General features: G+C 43.8%; 1 protein-coding gene across 3 annotated transcripts; it reads left to right on the top strand.

Annotated features, from left to right (window-relative positions):
* Window positions 1–701: 701 nt before the first annotated feature.
* Window positions 702–13,678, top strand: mogs (mannosyl-oligosaccharide glucosidase). Of its 3 annotated transcripts, none has more exons than XM_041845172.2 (6): window positions 702–882; window positions 4,538–4,563; window positions 5,122–5,481; window positions 8,602–8,825; window positions 9,342–9,535; window positions 11,117–13,678. In XM_041845172.2, the coding sequence occupies exons 3-6, from the start codon at window positions 5,130–5,132 to the stop codon at window positions 12,885–12,887; spliced, it is 2,541 nt and encodes an 846-aa protein (XP_041701106.2). In that variant the 5' UTR covers window positions 702–882; window positions 4,538–4,563; window positions 5,122–5,129; the 3' UTR covers window positions 12,888–13,678. The 3 variants fall into 3 exon arrangements, with proteins under 3 accessions (XP_041701106.2, XP_041701107.2, XP_041701108.2); XM_041845174.2 differs by lacking the exon at window positions 702–882 and adding an exon at window positions 4,227–4,364; XM_041845173.2 differs by lacking the exon at window positions 4,538–4,563.
* The last annotated feature ends 8,014 nt before the right edge of the window (window positions 13,679–21,692 follow it).

Below are 21,692 nucleotides of genomic sequence, written 5' to 3'. Positions count from 1 at the left end.
TACATATACAATCACACCTCAACTACAGTTTGATAAGGATCTCAAAATCATATTCACAGTTGAATGCATTGTGTCCAGCTCTTATGTGACTACATCACAACAAGAAAACCGTGGTTTTTATACATAAGCCCCACAGAGCCATCTTTGTATTACTGTGTATAACTATGAAACACTTTAAAAAGTTTAACTGTTTCCAACTCCCTCATGCAGTTCATTTTACAATAATTTCAATACAATTCCATATTGCTCTTCAGTGTAATATTCTTTGGGGACATTTTTGCATAAGCAGTTCCTATTACACGTTACATGCTATTGCTAGGCATATGACAATCATCAATTGCTATCCAGTATGGGTCGAGCATTTATAGGATGGAATGATAAACAATGATCAACACTGAAATGCATTGCACAACCTGTCCCAATTCGAATACATGAATTTGGACTTATGAATATCTGCATGTTCTGGTTTAGTGAACACATTTAGGATGGCATAGTCCCAAATATCATAGTCCTGAACCATTGCATTAGTAGTTGACTGTAGTCCAAAGCATATTTTCTAGCCTATTCCTTACAGAACAGAATGGTGTGTATGGATTGAACGTTGTGACCTATGGCCAGACAACTCTCGAGCTGGGATGTAATCGTCATTAGTCAAAGAGTTGCAACATTACGTAGTGCAACAAACGAGTTTCCGTTGGACTGATTCAGGTAGGTCCTTCCCCGTTTTCTTCCGTTTAAGAAACGTTTTGCAACAGAATCGGCGTAATGAATATACCCCTGGCGTGGGCTGTCAACGCTATGTACACGTCAGTGTTTCACCAGCGGGAGGGAACCAGGAAGTAACGCGAATTATGTGCAGCTGATATTCTGTCCATTTGAAAGGTGAGTTTTACATTTACTAACCATATTACAGGATATATATTACATTCCTCGGTGCATTGTTATGTGCTGCATTATTGGCATGAAAGCTTGTTTAAAAATTCTGCAAACTCGTGCTAAAACAGGTCTGCCCGATAGTGACAGCCACCGGTTTGCTAACCATTCATTAACCAGTTAGCTTTAGCCGAAAAGCTTGAATGTATGCTTTGCCTAGCGCAGTTTCTAAAAAATTAAATACGTTGTAATAGTTTAAAGGTATTTCTTTATGTAACTTTGCAGGTAACGTTAAGTAATTATTTTCATAGTCGACGAGCCAACGTTACATTAACTTAGCTAGCTAGGTAGCAAACTACTACTAGCTAGTACTGTAGTTGCAAGCAATGTTGTTGCCACCTGACAGTGCCAGGTGCATCATAATTATCCAGGCTAAAATCTGAAGATGAGGTCTAGGTAATTAACTGCTTTTAGCAACGCTAGTATTTACACACTAGCGTTGTTGGCAATTAGCTTTCAAAACAACTGGTCCGCCGGAAGCCAGAGGTTAAATAAAATTACATTTCAACTTACTCTGATTGACTGTAGGCGTTGTCCTTATGCAGGCGGAATTCCAGAAGAAGAAAAAATACATCTAATGGCATGTATAAATAAACAGAATTCCCAAACGTAGGTCTGTTGTAGACCCATGTAGTTCCTCAGCCAGATTTGCCTGACAACTCAAACTGAATTGTTCTGTTTGCTACATACTTCAGTCATTTTTGGTGAAGTGAAAATGAGGGGTGTTGTACAAAACAAGTAATCAGCAATTGGAGTATCAAAGACAATGAAGAATTTCTAAACGCTGCTTTACCCACATGTGGCCCTGGCCCAACCCATTGGTTTCTGGGACCAATCAGAACGGTGAGAATGTGTTTGCGTTCTAGAAATCGTTGGGGAGGTACTCAGTTTCAGACTCATTGCTGAGAAGAAACTAAAGTCTTCCGCATGCTTTGGTTTGGCTGGCACCTAGACGAGTTTCCGAACGAGTGTGCTCGCATACTCTCTTTAAATACCTTAACTTGAAAAACAAGGGGAAAAGTGGCAATAGTACTGAGACGCCATAGCCAGTATAGAAAAGTCACAATTAATCAAAGATAATTAAGAATTTAATTTTACATCAAACTAGGATGTTTGGTGCAGTATTTCTCAAGTAAAAAAATGCATGAAAACGAGTCGTCCATTGTTGAATGACAGCGAACACTTCATTGAATAATCTCTAGACTTTGGCTACCGAAATTTGGCTTGCCTCGAGAAAAAATGTAATGTGCACGAACAGCCGAAAAAACGTCACAAAGTTGTCATAATATACAGTGCCTTGAGAAAGTATTCATACCCCTTGACTTATTCCACATTTTGTTGTGTTACAGCCTGAATTCAAAATTGATTAAATCGATTGTTTTTCTCACCCATCTACACACAAAACCCCATAATGACAAAGTGAAAACATATTTTAGACTTGTGTTAATTTATTGAAAACGAAATACAGAAATATCTAATTTACATAAGTATTCACACCCCTAAGTCAATACTTTGTAGAAACACCTTTGGCAGTGATTACAGCTGTGAGTCTTTCTGGGTAAGTGTCTTAAGAGCTTTTCACACCTGGATTGTACAACATTTGCTCATGATTTTGCATTTTTGTTTCACCTGGCTGCCAATTTCTGATCTTCTAAGAACATAATTTGAGGAGTGTCCTGAAGCGTGAGAGGAATGGGAGCTACAGGTATACAACAGTGCTGAGGCAGAGGGCCTCATAGTGAGGGAGACTGGCTACTATTCTGAACTTTGTGTGGTGAGCTTTCTGGCGCCCAGAGCTGCTGAGGCATCAACCAAGTGGGTGCTACACAGAGTGGAAGAGGAAAAGTCCAGTGGCTATAAGACTCAATCATCAGCAGACTCCATCACCATCATCTACCATTCTTTGATCAGCTCCCTCTGCTCAAGCCATTAACCTCTCCATCTTCGGAGGATGCAGCTTCCAAAGACTTGGCCTCTATTGGTTGACCTGTCATGATATATTGCTTGTTTGTTTTTTCCTACTTGAAGCACTTTGAAATTCTATGAAAAGCGGTATAGAAATGTTATAAAAAAATATTATTATTTTCAAAATTCTTCAAGCTTTGTCAAATTGGTTGTTGATCCTTGGTAGACAACCATTTTCAGGTCTTGCCATATATTTTCAAGTAGATTTAAGTCAAAAATGTAACTCTGCCACTCAGGAACTGTCTTCTTGGTAAGCAACTCTAGTTTAGATTTGGCCTTGTTTTAGGTTATTGTCCTGCTGAAAGGTGAATTAATCTCCCAGTGTCTGGTGGAAAGCAGACTGAACCAGGTTTTTCCCTGTGCTTAGCTCCATTCCGTTTCTTTTTTTTATCCTGAAAAACTCCCCAGTCCTTAACGATGACAAGCATACCCATAACATTATGCAGCCACCACTATGCTTGAAAATATGAGGTGGGTACTCAGTAATGTGTTGTATTGGAATTGCCCCTAACAAGACAAAAAGTGAATTGCTTTGCCACAATTTTTGCAGTATTAATTCAGTGCCTTGTTGCAAACAGGATGCATGTTTTGGAATATTTTTTATTCTGTACAGGCTTCCTTCTTTTCACTATGTCAATTAGGTAAGTATTGTGGAGTAACTACAATGTTGATGATCCATCCTCAGTTTTCTCCTATCACAGCCATTCAACTCTGTAGCTGTTTTAAAGTCACCATTGGCCTCATGGCGAAATCCCTAAGCGGTTGCGTTCCTCTCATGCAACTAAGTTAGGAAGGACGCCTGTATCTTTTTAGTGACTGGGTTTATTGATACACCATCCAAAGTGTAATTCATAACTTCACCATGCTCAAAGGGATATTCAATGTCTGCTTTTTTTTATTTTGACCCATCTACCAATAGGTGCCCTTCTTTGTGAGGCATTGGAAAACCTCCATGGTCTTTGTGGTTGAATCTGTGTCTAAAATTCACTGCTCGACTGAGGGGACCTTACAGATACTTGTATGTGTGGGGTACAGAGATGAGTTAGTCATTCAAATATCATGTTAAACACCATTATTGTACACAAAGTGAGTCCATGCAACTTGTTACGTGACTTGTTAAGCACTTTTTTTTACTGAACTTATTTAGGCTTGCCATAACAAATGGGTTGAATACTTATTGACTCAAGACCTTTCAGCTTTTACATTTTAATAATTTGTAAAAATGTCCCAAAAAAGATTTCCACTTTGACATTTTGGGGTATTGTGTGTAAACCAGTGACAAAAATCTCAATTTAATCAATTTTAAATTCAGGCTGTAACACCACAAAATGTGGAAAAAGTCAAGGGATGTGAATACTTAAGGCACGGTATGTACTGTTTCGGATGGGAAGCATGCGGACGCCTTAACGTCCGTGGGTGTATCGTTTTGCCGGAGTGAGGAGTTTGGGTAGCCAGCCAACAGTGAGGTCAGTTCCTCTCTGCTTCCCTCATGTCAAAATAAAAGTCCCCTACAACTTTTTTTGTTCAGGTATTGTCATGTGCAGTCGGAGAGGAAGTGGGTCTACAACAGACCTATGTTTGGAAAGTCTGTTTAATTTATGTTCTATTATGTTTTTTATCAATTTCCCCCCTGCGTAAGGACCAACCCTACGGACAATTGGCAGAGTAAGTTGAAATTAAATTCCTGCGGACTATTCAGTGTTTTGCAAGCAGCGCTAGTGTGTAAATGATAGCGTTGCTAAAGGCAGCTAAGGTCTAGGCCAGTGATGGACAACTTTGATGGGGGTGGGGCTCACAAAAAAACGGAATTAATCATGAGAGGCCGCAGTCGCTCGCCCCCCGCCGTCAGCAAAACATTTTAGCGGCCGCCCTCATGAAATAAAAATATTGACAGCATTGGTCCACGGTCCTTCAAAAGAAGGGCCGCCAGTTGCCCATCCCTGGTCTAGGCTAATGTTTATACGGTAATGACTTTGTCCCTGTTATTCTATAAACTAAGAGCACTGGCATGCCATTCTGTTTTTGGTAACCAAATATGATAACATACTGGGTAGAACTCATACACATCTCTGAAAATAGTGTAGGCATGTTCATATTACCTAAAAATGTGGAGCGCATTCCTTTCCTCGCGTCCTCTCCTCGCTTCCCTCTATGTTGAGAAGGATGTGAAAAATTGGAGAGACATTTGAGATTCACCCACAGTATCCTTCTCTTCCTCCTCAGCTGGAAGGATGGGCAGGCAGAGGAAGAGAGTGGTGACTGGCGAGGCTGACCCCCCTCCCACAAGGAAAGACGAGAAGCCTGCCACCCTACAACGCAAGGAAAAGAAAAAGAAGCTTGACATCGGCAAAATCTTCATCAACATCTCCATCGGTCTCTGCATCTTCAGCCTTATCTGGTTCTTCTATGCCCTGTACATGCGTTCCTCGCTGGCCAAACGGGTGGTAACTCTGCACCACTCGCCGCCCGTCCTCGATGCCAACAGCACCAGCGCTGATGTGTCCCCTGAGAGGTTTTGGGGCTCCTACCGACCCCAGGTCTACTTTGGGATGAAAACCAGGAGCCCCAGATCTGTTGTCACAGGTACAAGACTATAATTTCTCTACATTCACCCTTAAATATTTGCTAATACTATTGACTAAAGTGTCAGTTGGTAATAACAACTGGGTGTGCTATGTGGCAAGCGGTACTAACCTGTTAGCTACTAACCAGAGGAACACAATGGAAATAAATTGTGTAATTTATTGTGTTTCCTCATATTATATGTGGATTATATCAGGGTTTCTGTTAGGAGCCTACCTCTTAAAGAGCCTACTGTTAATCCTTAAAGTCCAATGATCTTATGTTATTTTCAGAGGTAGACTGGCTCTGGCAGCCAAAACTGCCAAATACTCTTATCTAAACATGAATCGATTCTTAATTGCGATATGGTTGTAGAAGCATAAAGCCCTTTACTTTCATGTCACGTCAAAATCATTTTACAACTGCAAGATATACACCTACTGTACACTGTTTTATCCGGCTTTATCACAGTTGCAGCTGACAGTATCTTTCAGTGACAATACGTTTCTGGCGGCCTTCTTCCGTTACACACAGGTGTTTGGAGCATGCTAAATAGCTAGTTAGCACATGTGGTCCCTCTGTCTTCCGTCTGTCTTCCGTAAACACACGCTGTAACATGGAGATATGACCTTGTGGAAAGACTAACCCTATATTTATATTTCTCAACTGGTAATTGAAGCGAGCTTCCCATTCGCCATTCAAGCGCATAGACAACTAGGCAGGCGTTAGCTCGTCACACACCACTTTGCAATGAGCTGGAAGCAGTATGCATTTTGAAAACATATGCTTAATTGTTTAAAACCTTAACATTTTACTGCATATTATGAGGCATGTCTTACCTTGCTTCTACTGGTTGTATGAATGTATGAATTTGGGATCTATCGTCTCACAACTGTCCCCGTCTGTTTGGAATAGTCTATTTCTTTCTGGCACAGATTGACAAACTGACCAATAGAATAGGTCAACTTTACTACTATGGGGGAAATAGATTGACATAGGCTAGTGATTTTGCTGTTCGTTACTCGTTTTGTTGGCTGATGAAAAGTAAATGTGGACAGTTATTCTGGACAGTTATTCTTCAAATTGCTCATCAGAATTCGGTAGGAAGGACACACGCCATTGCATCCTCGAATTGCATGTTTTGTTAAGATTAATTACCATAAAGTAAATGTGATTTCTTTCATTCTGAGCACCGTGGGTGGACGCTCTAATCAGGTTACACACCCAATGCATATGGATCCGGTACATTTCTAAATGTCCTGTAAATTAAATGTCCAGCGCCACATTTTCTAACGGAAACCCTGGATTATATACACTACCGTTCAAAAGTTTGGGGTCACTTAGAAATGTCCTTGTTTTCAATTAAAACATACATGAAATGAGTTTGAATAGGACATATAACAAAATGCATAGGAAATGTAGTCATTGACAAGGTTATAAATAATTATTTTTAATTGAAATAATAATTGTGTCCTTCAAACTTTGCTTTCGTCAAAGAATCCTCTATTTGCAGCAATTACAGCCTTGAAGACCTTTGGCATTATAGTTGTCAATTTGTTGAGGTAATCTGAAGAGATTTCACCCCATGCTTCCTGAAGCACCTCCCACAAGTTGGATTGGCTTGATGGGCACTTCTTACGTACGGTCAAGCTGCTCCCACAACAGCTCAATAGGGTTGAGATCAGGTGACTGTGCTGGCCACTCCATTATAGACAAAATACTAGCTGACTGCTTCTTCCCTAAATAGTTATTCCATAGTTTGGAGCTGTGCTTTGTGTCATTGTCCTGTCGTAGGAGGAAATTGGCTCCAATCAAGCGCCGTCCACAGGGAATGGCATGGCGTTGCAAAATGGAGTGATAGCCTTCCTTCTTGAAGATCCCTTTAACCCTGTACAAATCTCCCACTTTCCCACCACCAAAGCAACCCCAGACCATCACATTGCCTCCACCATGCTTGACAGATGGCATCAAGCACTCCTCCAGCATCTTTTCATTTGGTCTGCGTCTCACAAATGTTATTCTTTGTGATCCGAACACCTCAAACTTTGATTCGTCTGTCCATAACACTTTTTTCCAATCTTCCTCGGTCCAGTGTCTGTGTTCTTTTGCCCATCTTAATCTTTTATTTTTATTGGCCAGTCTGAGGTATGGCTTTTTCTTTGCAACTCTGCCTAGAAGGTCAGCATCCCGGAGTCGCCTCTACACTGTTGACGTTGAGACTGGTGTTTTGCGGGTACTATTTAATGAAGCTGCCAGTTGAGGACCTGTGAGGTACCTGTTTCTCAAACTAGACACTCTAATGTATTTGTCCTCTTGCTCAGTTGTGCACCGGGGCCTCCCACTCCTCTTTCTATTCTGGTTAGAGCCAGTTTGCGCTGTTCTGTGAAGGGAGTAGTTTCTTGGCAAGTTCTCGCATGGAATAGCCTTCATTTCTCAGAACAAGAATAGACTGACGAGTTTCAGAAGAAAGTTATTTGTTTCTGGCCATTTTGAGCCTATAATCTAACCCACAATTGCTGATGCTCCAGATACTCAACAAGTCTCAAGAAGGCCAGTTTTATTGCTTCTTTAATCAGCACAACAGTTTTCAGCTGTGCTAACATAATTGCAAAATGTTTTCTAATGATCAATTAGCCTTTTAAAATGATAAACTTGGATTATCAAACACAACGTGCCATTGGAACACAGGACTGATGGTTGCTGATAATGGGCCTCTGTACGCCTATGGGGCGGCAGGTAGCTTAGTGGTTAAGAGCGTTGTGCCAGTAACCGAAAGGTTGCTGGTTCTAATCCTCGAGCCAACTAGGTGAAAAATCTGTCTGTGCCCTTGAGCAAGGCCTACCCTATTGCCATAATCGCTTGGATAAGAGTGTCTTTACTAAATTATAAAAATCAGCCTTTTCCAGCTACAATAGCCATTTACAACATTAACAATGTCTACCACTGTATTTCTGATCAATTCTATGTTATTTTAATGGAAAAAAATTGCTTTTCTTTCGAAAACAAGGACATTTCTAAGTGACCCAAACTTTTGAACGGTAATGTACATAATCCATGTACATGTTTAACGTTTAATATTTTGGGGAATTATTAAATATAATAAATGAATTAATTCTGTGTTTCCATTTCTCTACATCCCAGGGATGATGTGGATGCGTCAGTTCTCTGAGGTGGACGTGAACCTCAGGCACACATGCGAGCAGGGTGACCGGCTGCAGGGCTACGGCTGGCTGATGCATGACGGCCTCAGCTTCGGTGTGCAGGAGATCCACGACAGTGACTTTACCCTCACCACGGAGTTTGTCAAGCGGATGGGCGGTGAGCACGGAGGGGACTGGACCTGGAGGATCACAGCCAAGCAGCATGTGAGTGTGGCGGGATGCATACACACACCTTTATACCCACCTGGGAATTAACCAGGCATATTTTGTTCCGATTATTTGTCTTACATTGAAAGACATTTGAGTTTTGAAACTATTCTTATTGTCTCCTGGTGTAAAAATAAATAAATGACAAATTAGAATGCTACTGAACACAACCCTGGTGTTCTTCCACAGAGTTTTTCTCTCCCATTTCAAAATCAAATCAAATCACATTTTATTTGTCACATACATGTGTTTAGCAGATGTTATTGTGGGTGTAGCGAAATGCTTGTGTTTCTAGCTCTGACAGTGCAGTAATATCTAAGAAGTAATATCTAACAATTTCACAACATATACCCAATACACACAAATCTAAGAAAGGAATGGAATTAAGAATATATACATATATGGACGAGCAATGACAGAGCGGCATGGACTAAGATACAGTAGAATATTATAGAACATTTCAAAACGTTTTCTCCTTCCTACTGAATATGACCCAGTTCTTCCTTCCCCCAGAGTTCGGCTCCCCACGCGCCGGTCATCTCCCTGATGTTCTACTCTGCTGCCGACACCCAGGGTTCCCTGGAGGCCCACGTGGAAGAGAGAAACCGTCTGGGTTCCGTCACTGGGTTCTCAGAGGAGCTGGGGAACTTCAAGATCACCTTCCGCAAGCCTGTCGCCGGGGAGTCCTCCAGTGCCAAATACGCCAGGTAGGTACTCTCCCAAACTGCTAACGTTAGCATTTCCTAACCCAAAAACAAATAGAACTCAATGAATGTACCCCAAATTAGCAATAGCATGCTTTAAAGCTCATTCCAAAATCATCAACAGAGAGAAATACTTTTGCAAACAGTGGACAAATGTGCCACAATAGTCCCTATTACTTAATATGTAAATAATACCAAGCAATATTAAATACATGAAGAAAATCTGAAGAAAATGTAATAACTGAAAAATAGAAATGGCACATAATCACTCTTGATTTACATTTACATTTACGTCATTTAGCAGACGCTCTTATCCAGAGCGACTTACAAATATCAATAAAATCAGTGAGCCTGTCAAGAGAGAAACATGATATGCGACAGAAATCATTACATTTACATTTTAGTCATTTAGCAGACGCTCTTATCCAGAGCGACTTACAGTTAGTGAATACATTTATTTTTTTTACTGGCCCCCCGTGGGAATCGAACCCACAACCCTGGCGTTGCAAACGCCATGCTCTATCAACTGAGCTACATCCCTGCCGGCCATTCCCTCCCCTACCCTGGACGACGCTGGGCCAATTGTGCGCCGCCCATGAGTCTCCCAGTCGCGGCCGGCGGCGACAGAGCCTGGATTCGAACCAGGATCTCTAGTGGCACAGTTAGCACTGCGATGCAGTGCCTTAGACCACTGCGCCACTCAGGAGTACAGCAACATTGACGGATATAGAGTTTTTTTTTTTTTTTGTCATTTAGCAGACGCTCTTATCCAGAGCGACTTACAGGAGCAATTAGGGTTAAGTGCCTTGCTCAAGGGCACATCGACAGATTTTTCACCTAGTTGGCTCGGGGATTAGAACCAGCGACCTTTCGGTTACTGGCACAACGCTCTTAACCACTAAGCTACCTGCCGCCCCAAATCATGTAGTATGAAACAAAGCATTGCAAATAATAAAGGCACAACTGCTTCAGCAATGCATTGAGACACAAAGCAGAGCTAGGACATCTCTTCAGTGTCTGCACTGAAGATGGCCAGCCAAACTGCTGTTCTGTCTCACATATAAAGGTTCTGTTAAACCTTTTGAGGGACAGAACAGAGAGACCTTGATCTGTTCCAGTGTTGAGGACAAGGTCAATAGAGACTCCGATGCATAGAAATCAAAGGAACAGAAAGGTTTCACAATCAAGCCATAATGCAGGCCAGAAAAGAGAGTTGAATAGAATGTAGGAAGAGCAGGAACACAGTAAACAAACAAGCCTATCACAAGTGTATCTGCCATTTAGACAAGAAAGGACAAGGCTCCTTTTCAGTTTTCATTCAACATAACACATCGGTCAGTATGGGGTACTCTTTGTCCCTGACCCTTGGCTGAAGTAGTATGAAATCACAGATAGAGGTCAAAGGACATGCCACTTTCCAGGAGGCCACTGCCCTCTGAAGGGTATAAAACCCTATGGTGACTGCAGGTCAAGGGTATTGGTCTTGCTCCAATTCTAAGAGGAAGCTTTGGCAAGACGAGAACATGAGAGATTCATATTACCTTCAGGGTGGTTCACCTTTGTCTTCTCTCCTCATCTCCTCAGCTACAACTACCTCCAGACTGTGTCGCCAGGCTTGGAGAGGCTGACGGACATCGTGAGGAACAGCTTGAACCGCAGGTTTGTCTACAGCCCCCCCAATGGCGAGAAGAGGCAGTACATCGCAGTGGACACCTACAAGCCCCCGCACCAGCAGCACCAGCAGAAACCAGCCGACCCCAGAAAGGAGAGCGACTTTGTCCTGCACCAGGTCACTGTCCAGACGCCCTTCCAGATTGAGGTCCTGTTCGAGTCCGGTAGCTTCCATGACCGCCCCAACCAGCTTTCAGCGGCGGCCATGACGGAAGAGCTGGAGAAGAGGAAGGCGGCGTTCGATGCCAAGTTCGAGAAGACGTTCGGCCTCCAGGCTAAAGGCTTGGGCCAGGCCCAGGTGAAGTTCAGCAAGGCAGCGCTGAGCAACATGCTGGGTGGAATGGGTTACTTCTACGGCCAGTCGGTGGTCCAGTCGGTGTACAACGAGTACCCGCTGCTCTACCCCGAGGGCGCCCTGTTCACCGCCGTGCCCTCGCGCTCCTTCTTCCCCCGGGGGTTCCTGTGGGACGAAGGCTTCCACCAGCTGCTACTCAGCAAGTGGGACCCCCAGGTGACGCGGGAGGCCACGGCCCACTGGTTGGACCTAGTCAATATGGAGGGATGGATTCCCCGGGAGCAGATCCTGGGCGACGAGGCGCGCAGGAAGGTCCCTGCCGAGTTTGTGGTGCAGCGCAACGAGAACGCCAACCCGCCCACCCTCTTCTTGGCCCTGCAGAAGCTAGTGGAGCAGCTCCAGGCCAACCCGGACGCAGAGTCCTCCCAGCCCACCCTGCCCTTCCTCCGCAGGCTCTACCCCCGGCTCCAGACGTGGTTCGAGTGGTACAACACCACCCAGACAGGCCCGCTGCCCAACTCCTACCGCTGGCGGGGCCGCGACAAGGACACCAACCTCTTCCTCAATCCCAAGACGTTGACGTCTGGCCTGGATGACTATCCGCGGGCCTCGCACCCGTCGGCCGAGGAGCGCCACGTGGACCTGCACTGCTGGATGGCGCTGGCGTCGGGCATCATGGCCAGCGTGGCCCGGCTGCTGGGAGAGCCCCACCAGGAGTACGAGCGCACCCACCAGAAGCTCAGCGACAACGCACTGCTGGACGAGCTGCACTGGTCAGACCAGCTTCGCTCCTTCAGCGACTATGGCAACCACACGCAGGCGGTGTCGCTGCAGCAGGAGAAGGTGTACGTGCCCCCTGGGCAGCCGAGGCACCAGTTTCCCGTGGCGCGCCTGGTACGCTCGGTCCGCCGGGCCCCCAAGCCGCAGTTCGTCAATGCTTTGGGCTACATCAGCCTATTTCCCTTCCTGCTGCACGTCCTGACGCCCGACTCGCCCAAGCTAGAGCACATCTTCAGAGACATGAGGGACGTGGACAAGCTGTGGACGCCCTACGGCCTGCGCTCTCTGTCCAGGGCCGACCCGCTCTACATGAAACGCAACACGGAGCACGACGCTCCCTACTGGCGGGGCCCCATATGGATCAACATCAACTACCTGGCCGTCAGGGCCCTGCACCACTACAGCAACACTGACGGGCCATATCAGGAGAAGGCGGCCGCCCTCTATCAGGAACTCAGAACTAATATCATGAACAATGTTTACAGACAGTATGCGGAGACGGGGTATATCTGGGAACAGTACAATGACAGCACGGGCAAGGGGCAAGGGAGCCACCCCTTCACCGGCTGGTCGGCACTAACTGTTTTGATAATGGCTGAGCAGTATTGACACTGATGCTAAAAAATCTCATCTTGCTTTTTGTAAGATGTTCTCTTAAAATGTGCCATTAACGTCGACAGATGTTAAGTCTATGATTTAAGATTTTCTTAAATAATGATTTTCTCAATTGATTACAAAACACCAACTCCAATGTTCCAATTCTTCCCCTTTGGCTGTCTCAGTGAGTGTTTTTACAAAGCCCATACCCAGTAAAATGGATGAAAGGTTATTTTTGAATACCCCATATACTTATCAATGAACTCCCCAAGTGCCGCCTGACTGAGAGAAGTCTGTTTGATGGCAGAAACCTTTTAAGAACTATAGTAACAATAGTAGTAGTAAAATAATAGTCTTGACAGAAATCATTCATACAGTATCATATCAAGACTACTGTACCAGGAACTAATGCACATTTCAAAGGGAATCATTACAATTATTTTGACTCCGGAGATGCATTTTCTGTTGAACAAAACAATACCTGTAATTGGTGGACCTAATTGAGAACTAGTATATTCAGTCTTAGCAAATATTTGATCCCTAGGTTAATTTCATTTCTGGTTACTTTGAATTACAATCTTATTTAAGCAAGTATAAATTGAGGAATAAGTTTTGTTTTCGCCAAATGTTTAACTGCAAACAAACGGTTTCCTGTTAATTTTATCAATGCAAAACAAGAGAAATATGTATTGTATCTCCACTGGTAGCAGATATTCTGAGTGGCACGGAATAACATGAGTCACTTCATTGCATTGGTTTGTTACATCTTCAGTGAGAAGAACAATAAATATGTTGAAACCTTGTGTATTGTGTCGATGACTGCTGATTACTTTTTTTCAGTGTCTGTGGGAAGGATGATTAACATTCAAAAGTCATTATCGCCTTTTAGTAAAGACACTTTTATTTGCTCAATATCTACTGTTGTGTGGTATTGTTACTCTAGCCTCTGGTTTTGGTAACCAATCATAAAATAATATATTTTTTGTATAGTTTATAGCAGTGCTTATTAAGATGTATTAAACTACAGCTGATAATGTACACTTCTGATAGGAGTGACCCTCCAGATCAGTAACCGGTGACTGGGTCAATTTGTCTCGCTTTGATTCCTTGCATCCTCTCTCCTAGCCTCCTCCTCAACCGTATTGGACGAGATGGTCCATGGACCCGTCCCTGGGAGCTCCTTCTCCGATGGGTTTTAAGAAAGAGGCGAGGAGAGATGATGCGAGGAATCGAGGACAGATGAATCGAGAAAGAGCCACTGTTGGAGCCTGATCCTGGTCCTTTGTCAGACTGCGACACACGAAGGACAGCCGCTGACGTCAATCCGCTGAGAGTCATTGTTTCTGCGGCGCCCGGTTACCATGGTGAGGCGTCGTTGTGAAGGGGCCCAATGCTAAATTGGATAAAATGGAGAGGCTCGGAGTGCATCGCCGGTGTCAACTTCTTTTCAAGCGTTGACATGCAGAGAGTCGAGACACATACAAACACAACAGGAGCATAGTGTACAGTCGCTAGATCTTCATTAACACAGCGGTGTGTGTACACCATTACAGAGGGCCTGGCTCCTGAATGCACTGATGTTGGTTTACAGCTTCTGCGTGACCCTGGGACAGAATCCTTTCTGGCTTTCATGTTATCACAGCCTTTGAATAGATGTGTAGTTCAAGGTTGGTCTTGCCGCAGTCAGGTTCGCAGTACTATAAATAGGCCTATGCTCAGGAGGAAGCGGCACTGGCTGTAGCTAGTCTGGCGCCAAAGTACAGTTAGAGAATGAATGCAAAAGGTGAAAAAGCTAGCGACGCAACATTCAGTATTTATCTTAAAACTATCATCACCAACATAAAGCAGATGTCTTTTATGTGTTGATGTAATTTCCCTCCCTTTTGGGAAGTAGGCTACTGGACATGTTTTTATAAAAAATATATAAGCACTATTAGACAAAATAATGTTGTTGTCCTTATTTCACATTCTGCCAATGGTGAATTATCCTTTTTATTGATATACATAGAGAGAGACATTCATTGTTCATCGTCGTTAACCCACAACAGTTCCAATGTAGAATAGGGTTGCAAAATTCCTGTAACTTTCCCCAAATTCCCAGGTTTTCCAGCCTCCTTATTCCGGGAATCTTCCAAACTGAATTTCAAATCTAGAAAACCTGGGAATTTTGGGAACGCTAGCAACCAACAGTTGAGTGGAGTGTGGAAGTACGGAGGAGACGTGTCAGAGGTTCCACAGCAGAGGCCGACAGTGCAGAGGAATTTCTGGTGACCCCATTTTTTCCCCCAAGAATTTATTGCGACCCCAAATGACATGACATGACCTTAAAATCGGTAAATTTAGATTTTTACATCAACAAATAACCTTCAATTCATTGCATTTTCATCTCTTATCAAAGTGAAAAGAAACCAATAAGTAAATTTACTCAATAACATTGTATCTTTCAAATTATCTTTCTAAAAAATGTGTATATTGTCCCATACAATAATCTGTACTCTTAATTATTACAAATATATTTTTTATTACATTTTGGTGACACCACTGCAGTTCCCACGTGACCCCGACTTTGAATACCACTGGTTTAGTGCAGTGCTGCTGGGTCTAATGTGCATGGGTAATATATTGTTGCCTTAGAATTTGACCCCTTGACCTGATAATGCAAAGCTGGTCATCATGGGCCTTGGGCCTGAGTAAGTGATACATACGGTAGAACCACAAACACACACCATGCTCTCTCTAGCTCGCTCTCTCTCTTTCACTCACTCACTCACTCACTCACTCACTCACTCACTCACTCACACACACTGAGGAAATGTATTCCACATTTCCACATCCCCTCAAAGCAATGGCAGTCAGTCAGAAAAAAATGCATTCATTCCTTTGAAGAGAGCGGCCCATCAGTGTGACTAAAGCATTCACCGAGCATTCCCCCTGTTCCGAAGACCCCTTTTTTCACGGTGAAATGGGATAATAGTCAAATGGCATCGGAGCTCACTAATGTGGCTGCATAATATACCGATGAGTCAGGCCCATGGTGTTGGCCTATTCATTGGTGCGTTTTCTCTGTATGGATTTACAGCCAACAATATGCTTCATCTGGAGAATTTGTGACTGCCCAAATACCCTGTTAGAAGGAAGCAATGTGTTGGACAAAATCTCACATTTCAATTATTGTATAGTTTGCCTTTAAAAAAAGCAAATTACATATGGAGAGCATCATTAAAGTAATGCTGGTTGGAGATGGAAATAAATAACCCCCTTTCAGCACAGCTATCTAGAATGCAATGACTACAAAGTTATGCTAGAGGGAGCTGATTAATAACCAAGTGTGTTTCTTTATTCCAGATGGACCCTTATCCCCTACCTCCTACCCCCTATGAATTCCTGTAGACATGGAAGGCTTGGATAGATGTAAGCAATATGGTAAATAGCTTTACCTTACCCTCTGATAGGTTGGGTAGAGTTTTGCTTACATCTATCCAATCCTTTCAGATCTACAGGAGTGTCTAGAATAAGGGGTCCATTTGGAATTGAACATTGTATAGCATGCAGATTTGTACGTAGGGATGTTAAGGATATGTTTGGGGTTAAAGGTTAGAGTTAGGTTAATGGGGCTGAGGTTAGGGTCAAAGTTATGGTCAGATTGGACTGTTTTCCCTCACCTTTTGCCCTTTTTTGTCATTTCCTTCTCCCTCTTTCTTTTGTGTGTGTACGGAGTATTGTGACACATTTGTTTGTAAAATACACTGTAAATAAATGTTGATTTGATTTGGTTAGGCATATGGTTAGTCTGACCGACGTCAGGCACCATACAAAATCTGCCGGCCGCATATAGCAACACTTCCAATTAATCAAGCTTTTCTGTAGTTGGAGAAAAGCTCTTTTTGAATACAGTTCGACTATCGCTTTACACTTACAATTGAAAAGTGCAGTACATTAGAGCCCTATAAATGGGTAATTATGCTAATAGATCAATTTGTGTAAGATGTGATGGTGGTAATGAAGAGTATCTCTAGGCAGTTCACTGGCTGTGCGTAGATCCTAGATCATTGTTTCATGCTGACACGTACATTAGAGTCAATGGAGCACGTTCTCATGGATACAGGGGAGACTTGTCAGCGGCTTTGTCCTGGGGTGATGTGATAATGTGGGGGGAATCACCTAACTCTCCGCTGACACAGGTTTTCAGATTAGGTGAGAATGCCGGCAGCCTGTGGCTCTGTGATGAGCTCAAGCTATGACGTTTAGGTTTTGTTTGTGTGTGTGACTGTGTGTGTGGATTCCACAACACACCCCGTGGCTAAGCTGGCCCCTCTGAGCTCGGCTAATGTTTTTCCCTCACTCCCAGCTCCCAAACACTCGTTAGCGCGTCGTACAATGATGTAAATGCTGATGTTGACGCCAAGCAGCGGGCGGACACACTGGTGGCGCCTCGCCGCTGACATCACTACCTCTCCCAGGGGAGCATGGGATGTCGACAGACGCAAGAGCAGAGCGTCGAGTGTGTGTCTATCCGTCCGTTGGTAAAACAAAACAACATCCTCTCCATGCGTAGTACCCCCTCTCTCCTCCCCTCACTAGTTAGGCCTATCATCATCACCACCACCACCAACAAAAGCCCTCCACACTTTCTTATCTTTCAACATAGAGCTCCCCTGATATGCCACCACACTCACTCACCCCCTCCCTTCCTCCCTCCCTGACCCCCTCCATTCCTTCTCTCAGCCCAGGACTGGCTCTCGCCTCTCTCCGCGGCCCTCTCCCTTCTCTCATGCCCAGCACCTCTGCCCCTCTGCCCCCTTCAGAAGCCTGCAGTGCATTCCAGCACCTAGAAGTATTCAGCAGCAGCCGCTCCACCCAGTATCTCTACAGCACCAACACTGCCCTCTGTGCTGGTTATGTAAAACCTGGCTGCTATAAATAGTGCTCACCCACGATCTTTTGTCTTTACCTGCTCTTCGCTCTTAGCCCAACAGTTTTATTTCTGGAGTGAAGCTGTGGAAGCTAGTGCCATGCCGAGCGGCCGTAACCATAGTTACTTTTGTTAGCCGACCAAGGCTTCGCATTCTCTCAGTCTTGTTGCCTCAGAACAGCTGCAAGTTATTTGTTTGAATTCAGTGTTCTCTCTATCTCTCTCTCTTTCTCTCTCTCGTGATTGTGCATCAAAAAGGTGATTGAATCACTGTGCTATCAGATATCCATTATTTAGAGAGTGAACTGTCATCATAACCCATTCTCCCTGTTGCATATTGTCGATGTATCAAATAAGCAAGCCTGCTTCAAACCCCACAGTCAATATATGTTTGTAGAATATCTCACAAATGGCAGTCGAAGGCAGTCACCAATATAAATAATTTTGGTCCCTATTGATTTTGAATAGTACAGATGGTTTTTAAGTGCGGTATAGATTTTGTGTGGACATTTGGGTAGAGCATTTTGGGCCCTTGGAGGTAGTTGTTGCATCTTGCAGAGAAAATCATACAGCTTTTCTAAGCTTTGTATTAACTGTATAATCATCACCCTACTGTACTTCCAATTTTCACTGTTCAAGGCACTCTGTCACTCAGATTACAATGACATTCTAGCACTTCAGGTTCTATTTCACCCTAAGGAACTTCCAACCAAGCTAAATATTACCCTGACCCTCAGCATCGACTGCAAAGGGTATCATTTCACTTTTATAATTTCACTCTACGTTCCATTACGCCGCTTTAACTTCCAAGCCTCTGAACAGTTAGGTAACGGCAGGTAGCTGGCACGGGGCCAGCGGGACCAGCGAGTTGGCCTGTCAGAGTGCTACTCGAGCCGGGATCCTGTGGTGAGAGGAGGGCAGGGTAGGGTAGAGGCCGGATGAGTGCGGGCTGTGTGGGGGTGTTTGGGGAGGGGGAGGGCTGGGTGAACCGCTGGAGCTGGAGCCCTCTGCCACCATCTGCAGTCACGATTGGAGAAAGAAGTGCAGGCTCTAATCCCATCGCTGCCGGAGAGGAGAGGAAAAGAGAGGAGAGGAGAGAGGGAAGGGGCGGCCGGGGACAGAGGTGGGCGAGCGGAAGGGTGTATTTTAAGAACACAAGGGAAACCTGCCACACCGACCAACAGACAGGGGCCTAGTTACCCGGGCTTCCCTAACCTATCACTCCCACAGAGAAAGAGAGAAAGAGCTGCTGCTCCTTCAAAAGAAAAACCACGCTTCCGCTTCTCTCTCTCTCTCTCTCTCTCTCTCTCTCTCTCTCTCTCTCTCTCTCTCTCTCTCTCTCTCTCTCTCTCTCTCTCCATCGCCCAGTGTTTGAATTATGGTATATGTAACTATGCGTGGCCCAACGAGAGAGATATAGAGAGGGAAGAAAAAAAGGAAAAAACTAACTTGGCAGCTGAGGCGAGCATCTTGTATTTATAGCGAGTCGTGTTTCCGGCAGAGGTTTCTCCGGTGTTAGCACTCCCAATCCATTTTTTCGGTTCTCTTCAGAAGCCCTATTGTACATCCAGGTTTAGACCAAGATGTTCTCTCATCTATTGCCTAAGGGGGGTATTTCATATTTTAATGTGGGGGACTTTCTTGTCAGAAATGGGATGGGGGGCGTATAGGATTTCTCCTTCTCTTTTTGTGGTATTGCCTCCCAAAACCTGCTGTATCTAAGTAATTGAATTCAAATGTATCAGTGAATAAACAGCCTATCTAGCTATTGAGCTCAAGCCTAGATACTGGATATAAATTATTATGGTTGTGTTCCCTATAGTGCACTACTTTTGACCAGAGCCCTATGGGCCCTGGTCAAAAGTAGGGAACTGAATACGGAATAGGGTGCCATTTTAGGACGCAGTCCTGCATTATACAGTATGATAGTGTATGCCTTTCATTACCATATGGATGATTTCAGGAGAGGATTCTCTATGCTCTGTATACAGTATTCCCTCTATAAGAAATTGTATATAAAGTTTTCTGTCTATTCTCTACCAGGAACTGTATATATCCCATGGGGAGCTTCCAATGACCACAGATGTTATGCTTTGATGAGGGTTAATTGGCACCTTCGATTGGCTAAAGAGAGAGCGCATGCTTAACCCTTATCCTATATCCTTATATAGGTATTTTAGGACATTCAGCATGCTCTGCAGTTTTCCTCAAGCATCCTGCTTTGCGTCCTCTTTCAGCAATGGGATAGGCACCATGTTTACTGTAGGTCATACAGGATATGTCTCAACTGGCACCCTTTTCCCTACATAGCGCAATACCTTTGACCAGGGCCTCTGGTTAAAAATGTTTCACTGTAAAGGAAATAGGGTGCCATTTGGTAAACAGCTCCGTTTTTGCATAGAAATCACACCCAGTTCAATAAAAAGATAGACTGATCCCAGATCTGTTTGTGCTGTCTCCCCAACTTGACAATGACCATAGGAGTTGACCAGGCTAGGACAGTTTTCAAAGGTCATTATTCAATATGTAGGTCATTGTTGTCTTGGTAAAGGAAATATGTTTCAACATCTGTAACTTTATTAATAGTGATGTAGAACTAATTATGTTGTACTTCTAATTGAATTAAAGGTGGATTCATTTAGTTTGCGTCCCAAATGTCACCCTTTTCCCTACATAGTGCAATACTTTTGACCAGAGCCATATGTGCCATGGTTAAAAGTAGTGCACTATATAGGAAATATGTTGCCATTTGGGACAAACCTTAGTCAAAGTGTACCTCATGAGCCTGGGAAGATATCCTTTCATTCCAGCCATGTTTCATCTTTTAGCACTAGCCAACACTTTGAACATAATTCTTTGATGTCAACACCCATGTTAAGATCTAGAACCAACATCCAATCCTAAAACTAGCTGACCAAATTCCATAAGAGAAATTAGACTTATTTTACACAGAATACAATAACACCTCTCTCTCATTAAACTTTTACAGGCACTAAATTGGTCTCCGTGCAATAATCTCGGTAAGTGCTGACATTACGCAAATCCATTAGGCTTCTTGGCCCTGTGGTATTTCGCCGGGTAGCAGAGAGGTTAACGCGCACTCTGCAGTTATCTTAACAGTGTTCTGAACTCCGTGGCTCTAAATGGCACACTATTCCCTATCTAGTGCACTAGCTTCGACCCAGGGCCTGGTCAAAAGTAGTGCACTATATGGTGCTATTTGGGACGGATACCTATGTGTGATCAGATCTGTTTTAATAGACTTCAAGGAGTTTACTTGAAGACATCTCCGAGAGACGAAACGTTTCGAGGCCCTAGAATTAGAGCAGCTAGAGGCACGTCACTGAGGTGAAAAACGATTTGTTCCAGAGGTGAAAACGATTTGTTCCAGAGAATGTCAAAGCCTTGCTGGCTGGCGCGAGCAGTAGCGCATTAGGCTATTATCATAACTTTAAAAGTGGACGGGGAGTGCTCCTCTCTCCATATGCAGTTATGGCAACGATTTTGAAGATCCATACCTACTCTCCAAATCGGTGTCATTTGGGAGCTAGGAGAGAACACAACTGAGATAGCAAACCATGTGTGCATTAGTTGAAATTCAGTTCAATTTGCCTACCTATAAGTCCCCCCCCATGCATTTGGCTTTAGCGAGTTTAGGTAGGCTATACCATTACCACTTGTCATCATATTGCAATAAGTAGCCTAGACTATCGTTTTCAATACACTTGTGCAATTATATAGATTAAATGTGAAATTAGTTACGCAGGAAATATGATGTAATGATCTTCCATAGCGTTTATATGGTTTCAGTGCTAAAATCAGCACTGGCGCTGTCGGTGTCCCTGAAATCACCCCTGTAAGCGCGACTATACAGGGGTGCTTTCAGTACCATGGACAGCGCTGCC

The sequence above is a fragment of the Coregonus clupeaformis genome, chromosome 24, assembly GCF_020615455.1.
Source record: "Coregonus clupeaformis isolate EN_2021a chromosome 24, ASM2061545v1, whole genome shotgun sequence".
Taxonomy (NCBI): Eukaryota; Metazoa; Chordata; class Actinopteri; order Salmoniformes; family Salmonidae; genus Coregonus; species Coregonus clupeaformis.
The sequence above is the reverse complement of the archived record's forward strand: the minus strand, read 5'-3'. Positions and strand labels throughout refer to the sequence as shown.

Excerpts from the sequence above, each read along its gene's own strand:
- mogs (XM_041845173.2), top strand. The coding sequence starts at position 5,130 with ATGGGCAGGCAGAGGAAGAGAGTGGTGACTGGCGAGGCTGACCCCCCT. Across the intron at positions 8,826-9,341 it reads GGATCACAGCCAAGCAGCAT|AGTTCGGCTCCCCACGCGCC; the intron begins GTGAGTGTGGCG and ends TCCTTCCCCCAG. Across the intron at positions 9,536-11,116 it reads TCCAGTGCCAAATACGCCAG|CTACAACTACCTCCAGACTG; the intron begins GTAGGTACTCTC and ends TCATCTCCTCAG.